The sequence below is a fragment of the Helicoverpa zea genome, chromosome 29, assembly GCF_022581195.2.
Source record: "Helicoverpa zea isolate HzStark_Cry1AcR chromosome 29, ilHelZeax1.1, whole genome shotgun sequence".
NCBI lineage: Eukaryota > Metazoa > Arthropoda > Insecta > Lepidoptera > Noctuidae > Helicoverpa > Helicoverpa zea.
Window position 1 is genome coordinate 5,364,329 of NC_061480.1, and position 8,303 is coordinate 5,372,631.

The 8,303-nt window shown below is 43.6% G+C and overlaps 1 protein-coding gene across 1 annotated transcript; it reads right to left on the reverse strand.

Annotated features, from left to right (window-relative positions):
- Positions 1–5,888: 5,888 nt before the first annotated feature.
- On the reverse strand, positions 5,889–8,065 carry LOC124643946. Its single transcript, XM_047183064.1, has 4 exons — positions 7,997–8,065; positions 7,263–7,421; positions 6,402–6,551; positions 5,889–6,074 (listed from the first exon to the last, which is right to left on the reverse strand). Exons 1-4 carry the CDS (start codon positions 8,063–8,065, stop codon positions 5,889–5,891), a joined length of 564 nt encoding a protein of 187 aa, XP_047039020.1.
- Positions 8,066–8,303: the final 238 nt, after the last annotated feature.

The following is an 8,303-nucleotide window of genomic DNA, read 5'->3' on the forward strand; positions in this document are numbered from 1 at the left end:
TCAGTTGTGTTAGCACCCATAACACAAGTTAATTAATTACTTAGCATGGGGCTAACCGACCGTGTGTGAAAAGGTGCACCTACATTGTCCCGACATTGTTATTTATTTATTTATATTTAAATAGAACGGCCAAAGCCAATTACACTATTTAACTTATAACTAATTTTAACTCACTTTAGCGGGGGCACTTGTAAAACTATGTAGTACTACTACTTATTTACTCGAAAAATACTAACATCTGGGGCAAATTCGAAGATAAAGCACTAATATTACTTATATTATTATATGAGTTTTTATGTATGGATGTTAACCTACTTATATTATAATGTATTGACCAAAAGGCTGGCTATTACTTCGGACAAAGAATCAGCATGGCCATCCAACGAGGTAATGCTGTCAGCCTCTTGGGTACGCTCCCAGTTGACAGCGATGGGGACGAATTTTTTGACGCTTTTTAGTTGTTTGTTTTACTAGGATAGTTCTTGATATGTATTGTAAATATGTTATTATAATATCTATGAATGGAAAACTGAACTTGATTGACATTAGCTGTCATTTGTAAGGGAAGAATTTTTATTAAATTGAGAAATAGTATCCTGAAGAGTTCCTCCACTAGCTGCTTGCCGAGGAATCCGTAGCCGCCTGTCACGAACACGCTGGCGCCGCAGTAGAACTGCTGCACGGCCGAGTCTCCGTGGTACTGAATGCATACGTGTCCAATTTTAACAGCCTCAGAATCATAAGCATCGGACCTTCTATATAAAACGCAGGCTACCGCCTGAGAAGCCGGGGCGCGGCACTGGCCGGCCGGGGCTGGCCAGTGAGTCCCGCGCCGAAATGTGCCGAAACCAGCGCGACTGCGTCAAATTGACATTTTGATTATTTGTGTTTTTGAGTGCTATTTTGATTTGTTACTTTTATTATTGTAAATATTCTTTTGTGGAAAATTAATAGTTGTAAGTGTATACAAATAAGTAGCGAGGCACCCAGATGTATAGTAATGGTGATGGGAGTGTAAGTGCTTGTCAATCTTCAACATCTCTGGATGCCCTGAGATGCCCGCTGTGCCCCCAAGCACGTTTTTTTAAAGGTAAGCGGGGTTTGAACGTGCACATTGGGAAGACACATAAATCCCAAAGTGCAGTTCCTCCCACACTAACCCCGACAAACCCAGATACCGACACACCTTTGGAACCGTTTTGGAAAAGACTTTCCAAATTCAAAAACACAATTCCAATCCTAAAGCGGGTTCCCCGAGGCGCCAGGACTTTAGTAGCTCAACATCTGGCAGGTTGTGTCCGCCTGGCTGCACGGGAGAACTCGCAACGTGCTTGGGAGAACTTACTCACCTTCCCTTATAGAATCTTACATATCCAAAAAAATTTGGCATCCAAAAAGTCTTTAACGACCCAAATTAAAGATAATTGTAATGTTTCGGCCAGAGATTTCGACACTAAATCACCGACAACAGGCTCTACCTATTCGAGGAGCATCCCCCACCTGGTAGAATCCAAGTTAAGTGAAGGTGACATAAGTGGTGCAGCGAGGATTCTTTTCAGCAGTGATGTGGTGGCACCTTGTTCTCCAGAAACACTTTCCGCTCTGGAGAGCAAACACCCTGCCCCATCCGATGACCTTTCTTTTCCTGACCCCCCTGATCCGGACACCCATACCCTCATTATTACAGGTCGACAATTGAGCACGGCTATAGGCTCCTTCAGGAGCGGTTCCGCAGGCGGCCTCGACGGCTTGAGTCCGCAACACCTTAAGGACCTTACCTGCCCAAGCGCCGGGGAAGCTGGTGAGTCACTCTTGAAGGAGCTTACAGCCCTGGTCAACCTTATGCTCGCCGGCAAGGTGGACGAGGCCGTCATCGACGTCTTGTATGGAGCGAACCTCTGCGCCCTACGCAAGAGGGATGGTGGCATTCGTCCAATTGCCGTAGGGACTACTTACCGTCGCACGGTAGCCAAGATTTGCTGTAAATTTTGTAGTGAGGGTGTTTCGGAAAAATTTCAGCCCCTTCAGCTGGGTTACGGATCAAGAGGGGGCTGCGAGGCTGCCGTGCACGCGTTATCGACCTATTTAAATTGTGGCAAAGGAGAGGTCATTATGAAGGTTGACATAAAGAATGCCTTTAATTCAGTCAATAGGGACACCTTGCTGGCAGAAACGAAAAAAGAGTTACCCCAAATTTACAGTTTTATTTGGCAATGCTACAGACATCCATCTAAATTACTATATCAGGACAACCTTCTGGAATCTTCTGTTGGCTGTCAGCAGGGTGACCCACTCGGGCCTGTGATTTTCAGTTTAGCCATAAACCCTATAATTCGGCAGCTAAATTCGGAATTTAACGTTTGGTATCTTGATGACGGAACCTTGGGGGGCAAAGTAGATACAGTACTTGGTGATTTTTCTTTTCTCCAAAACAAATTTCAAGAAATAGGTCTAAATTTAAATTACTCCAAATGCGAACTTTTTGTACCGGACAATACTGACAGACAAGACACACTTTCAAAATTCAATGCAATAGCCCCGGATATTAAATTAATTGATAAGGACTCTCTTTGTCTCCTTGGTTCCCCAATATATGAAAATTCATTTTCGAATTTTATTCAGGACAAAATACAAAATTTCAATCATATTTCGGAAAGGCTGCTCCAAATTAACATGCACTCAGCCATCACAATCATTAGATATTGTTGTTTTGGCCCAAAATTAACATACTATTTGCGCGCTTCCACTCTATGGAAGCACACAAACCTTTTGGAACAACTTGACAAAATTATTAGACACACATTAACATCAATTTTAAATGTGGCCTTGGACGACCGAGCCTGGATTCAGGCTACTCTTCCCGTTCGCATGGGAGGGCTTGGCGTCCGCAAAATTTCAAGTGATGATGATGATGTCCTCCTAGCCGATTATCGGCTACGGCGGCTGTTCTCATGTAAGGAGATTAGCCAACTACGCAGGACATATTATAGTGCACGAGCATTTGCGCAGACACAGGTGCACTCACTATTCCTTAACTCTCATAGCCCGATGGGACGGTAATCCGACACGACCGGAGAGAGATCAGGCGCAGGACCGACATTTACGTGCTCTCCGATGCACGGGTGTATCAATCACCAGCTTCCAGGCTCCGGGCTGCTTTGTGAAAGTCTTCTAAAACCCACAAAGCGATTTTGGCCCGACTCGGGAATCGAACCCGAGACCTCATGCTTAGCAGCCGCACTTGCGACAGCTAGACCAACGAGGCAGTTCAAAATTTCAAGTATTAGCCTACCGGCCTTTATATCCTCCGTCCATGGTACTGAGCAATTGACCAGGAAAATTCTTCCTATCACACTGGCCAATTGCGAGGTACCATGTCTGACTGAGGCTGTAGAGGCTTGGAAAATCACCTGCCCGAATACTGATCCACCCGTCAACCCGTCCTCCCAGAGACAGTGGGATGAGCCGCTCTGCAGAGTTATACGGAATAATCTGCTAAATACGTCAATTTCTTCTGCAGAGCGAGCGCGCCTTCTGGCTGTGGGCGAATGGGAGTCGGGTCTATGGCTTCTGGCACTTCCGTCGTCAAACATAGGCACATTGTTTGACGACACCACTTTCCGGCTTGCTGTTTGCTTGCGTTTGGGTGCTCCGTGCTGCTCTCCTCACCGCTGCCACTGTGGCGAAGCTGTCAGCAGCCTTGGACACCACGGCTTGTCGTGCAGCCGCAGCGCGGGACGATTTGCACGGCATGCGAATATCAATGACATAATCCGTCGCGCTCTTGTTGCCGTAGGCGTTCCAGCCATATTAGAACCCAGTGGTCTGGCACGCGACGATGGCAAGAGACCAGACGGTATGTCGTTGTTCCCGTGGAAGATGGGTAGGTCTTTAGTATGGGACGCGACTTGTGTCGATACTCTTGCACCATCTCACCTTCCTAGCTCGGCGCGATGTGCTGGTTCCGCTGCTGCGGCTGCAGAGAACCTCAAACGGCGCAAATATAGCACCCTGGTTGGTAACTATACCTTTGAGCCGTTTGGGGTTGAAACCCTCGGGCCGTGGGGTCCAAGTGCTCATCTGCTTTTTAAAGATCTGGCAAAGCGACTTGCTGACACTTCAAGTGACCCAAAGGCTGGTTTTTATTTTGGTCAAAAATTAAGCATTGCCATCCAACGTGGCAATGCTGCCAGCCTCTTGGGTACACTCCCGGTGGGCAGCGATGAGGAGTTTTTTGATGCCATTTTTTAGTTGTATATATGTATAAATAAGGCTTTTTTTTACGTCATGTAAATATGTACATAAACTGAACCCATAAACAATCGATTTATATCTATGTAAATAAAGTATTATATGAGTTTTTATGTAAGGATGTTTGTTCCTTTTTACATAAAAGAAACCACTGGATAGATTTGTGTGAATCTTGGCAGTAATAATAAAGCTTGTATGTATAAAGTATCTCGACTTAGCGCACGAGGTTGTCGCCATGTGGAGTGTCGACACGGCTGTTGTTGTGCCGATTGTCGTTACGGCCAATGGTTTAATAGCCAAAAGCCTCGACGAACACCTCAGGAGGCTCTCGTTGGGCGGCTGGATCAAGGGACTGATTCAGAAGGCAGTACTCCTTGATACGGCACGTATTGTGAGGAGGTTTCTGTCTCTGGGACCCTAACCACCGGTACCTTGGACCCTGTGCCCGATATCGGTGGCAACCTATTTTTTATATTTTTAAATGTTTTTTATTTTTATATTTAATATTTAAAAATGTAAATGATATGTTCTAAATAAATAAATGAAAACATAAAAGCTTGTATGTAACCATAGACAAGCTAAGCAAAACACAAGGTACTACCTTTTCTCAAAGCGTCGTGTTTTTGTATAAATAAAATTTTATTAGAGGTCGATAAACTCAACATTATCATATTGTAGAGATAAACAATAATAATATAATCTTATCAGAGTATGAAATATCGATTTGCCGTCACTATATTTATCTGTCTATATGACATCACTCATGTCTATTGGTTTAGTGCTCCTAGAGCTCTGCCTCATTAGGACGCCAATGGTGACGTCGCCATGGCGTTCTAATGAGGCAGAGCTCTTACAACTAGTCATTTACTCAGGGTTTTCACGCATTCTATGACACATGAAAAACGCATATTACACGTTAAGGTCCGTTCAGACAGACCGGCTCGGAGAGGAGAGCAAATTCTTACCACGTTGAAAATTGAGTACTTAGTATTTAAAGTAAGGTTTATTTTTGCGTGCGCACTGCTTTTGTCATTAAGAATGCTCGAAGGCGCTCCGTGTGAAATAATAAGAGGAGCCGACCGGCTCCGACCGGCTCCGATTGTGTACTTTTTCTCGGTCTTGCTGACGTTTGGCTCCAATTGCATTTTATGCAGCCGATTGGAGCCGACTCCGGTCTGTGTGAAAAGAAAAATGCGCGCCGATGCTCTCCGAGCCGGTCTATCTGAACGGACCCTTAATCACGTTACTCGAAATTACATTTAAGTAAATCGAATTGTAACATTTTAATCGCGTATACTCTTACACTCGAATCCCCTCTACTTAAAAACCTGGCCAAGTGCGAGTCGGACTCGCGCACGAAAGGTTCCGTACCATCCAAACTAATAGTCTATATACATGTATATATTTATCGAAATCGAGCAAAAAATGCAGTCCCCCAAAGTATTTATTCTATTCTAGTTTTCAGTATTTGTTGTTATAGCGGCAACAGAAATACATCATCTGTGAACATTTTAACACTCTAACTATCACGATTCATGAGATACAGCCTGGTGACCGACGGATGGACGGACAGAGGAGCGAAAACAATAGGGTCCCGTTTTACCCTTTGGGTACGGAACCCTAAAAATAACCTTAAATTATTTAAACTTATCCTTAGGATCTTTAATGTTAATAGTCGTCAGTCTCATATCGATGTAGCCATCCCCCACTCTAGTCTTGGTCTTCGGGTGCGAGAAGTTGGCGTATATCCTGCCTCTGGTGAACGGGAAGCCTTTGGGGATCACTGCAGGGTTGATTGTCATGTTCGACATGCGTAATGGACCCTAAAAATATTTTTTTATTAGCACACTGCGATTTGTAAAGACTGTGTTTCGGATGGCACGTTAGACTGTAGGTCCCGGCTGTCATTGAACATCCTAACGTGTAGTCAGAAGTCAGTAAGTCTGTCACCAGTCTAACCAAGGGGTATTGGGTTGCCCGGGTAACTGGGTTGAGGGGGTCAGATAGGGCAGTCGCTCCTTGTAAAGCACTGGTACTCAGCTGAATCCGGTTAGCCTGGAAGCCAAACCCAACATAGTTGGGAAAAAGGCTCGGAGGATGATGATATTCGCGGAAATGTCAGAAATCAGCAGGTACTTGAAAATATTTACCATATGCGGACAAGGTGTATTGAGGCCCCCTTTTCTCATGGAAGACCCGAAGAACATATCCTTCTCGACGAGGTGGCACCAGTCGAAGTGGAACTCTATGAAACTTCGCTTGTACTGGTTAGTAAGCAGCTCATAGAAATACATGTCTACCTGGAAACCCAAACCAATGGATTAAAATTGTAACAAATTATTAAATCATTGGATAAAAATTGTAACAATTATTAAAAAATCCAGGAATAGTGTCATTTCCCAATAGTGAAAGAATTTTTCAAATTGATTCAGCAGTCTCGATGCCTTTAGGATATAAGTATGTTAACAAACAAACAAAAAATGGTTATTTTTTAAAATATTAAAACAACCGCTGTATATCTCATATGAATCATAGGACGGTTAAGTTATTAATATTTATACTAATATGACATGCATGACTGCCTCGTTAGCCTAGTGGTCGCAAGCGCGGCTGCTGTGCTCGAGGTCTCGGGTTCGATTCCCGGGTCGTGCTGAAATCGCTTTGTGGGTTTTCTTAAACTTTCACAAAGCAGCCCGTAGTCTGGAAGTTAGTGATTGATACAACCGTGCATCGGAGAGCACGTAAATGTCGGTCCTGCGCCTGATCTCTCTTCGGTCGTGTCGGATTGCCGTCCCATCGTTTTATGAAAGTGAAGGAATAGGGAGTGCACCTGTGTCTGCGCAAATGCTCGTGCACTATAATATGTCCTGCGCAGCTGGCTGATCTCCTTAAATGAGAGCAGCCGCCGTGGCCGAAATCGGCCGTGGACGCCATGTTAATATTTATAGCAAAATATAGATAATCCTTAAAATACGTGCAGAAATACTTATAGAAAAAACTATGGTACTTACATAAATACTGCTATTGAACGGTGTGACGGTGTGAATGTTAAGCCCGACGTAATAGATAGGATTCTTGCGTCCATACCTCGTGGCTGTCAGGTTAGCATAGCATATGAAGTCAGGGTTGAAATACGTGACCCTCGGGTGCTCAACGCTGATGTAAGTTATCTGAAATAGAAGAAGATATTTTGAACTTTCCTCAGGCACGGTGGAGTGATTGATAACTTGCGCAAGACGGCTGGCAGGAGCTGGATGCGAGAAGCCAAAAATCGATCTCAGTGGCGTGCACTTGGAGAGGCCTATGTCCAGCAGTGGACTGCGATAGGCTGATGATGATGATTTTGAACTTATCTGGTGCCTACTATGACGACTTTGACCATACAATCGGTTACAATATAAACATCTTTCGTTATCAATAATTATTTTTTTGTCTTAAAACACAACAGAATAAGAATATACCTATCTATACTAATATTATAAAGCTGAAGAGTTTGTTTGTTTGCTTGCTTGAACGCTCTAATCTCAGGAACTACTGGTCCGATTTGAAAAATTCTTTCAGTGTTAGATAGCCCATTTATTGAGAAAGGCTATAGGCTACTTTTTATCCGGGTTCCTGCAGAGGTTCCCACGGGATGCGGGTGAAACCGCTGGCAAAAGCTAGTTTAAGTATAAGTTGACAAAGTTTGCGCACTGAATACCATTAATTCCTGTATAGCTGTATTTTTCAGAGCCTCATAGCTAACCTTTTCCAACACACCATATGTTAAAAATAAAGAAAATAAAAAACACTGCACTACTGTATTGTCAGCCATACTTAACTCGATCACTAAATAACAATATCTATGTAAAGAAGATTGCTATCAAACATTTTTATATTTACCCACAAATTGTTCTGTTTATCGAAAACTTATTTCATGGTTTATAAGCATTGTAATTTGTTTGTAATTTTGAAGTTAATTGAGGACACTGGAAACAGTCTGACACCAGTCTAAACAAGGGGTATTGGGTTGCCCGGGTAACTGGGTTGAGGAGGTCAGATAGGCAGTCGCT

Bases quoted from the DNA above. Each gene is read 5' to 3' on its own strand.
- LOC124643946 (XM_047183064.1), bottom strand. From the start codon at position 8,065: ATGGCTGACAATACAGTAGTGCAGTGTTTTTTATTTTCTTTATTTTTA. The intron at 6,552-7,262 runs GTAAGTACCATA...TTGGGTTTCCAG, and splicing joins CGTTCAATAGCAGTATTTAT to GTAGACATGTATTTCTATGA. The intron at 6,075-6,401 runs GTAAATATTTTC...AAATATTTTTAG, and splicing joins ATACACCTTGTCCGCATATG to GGTCCATTACGCATGTCGAA.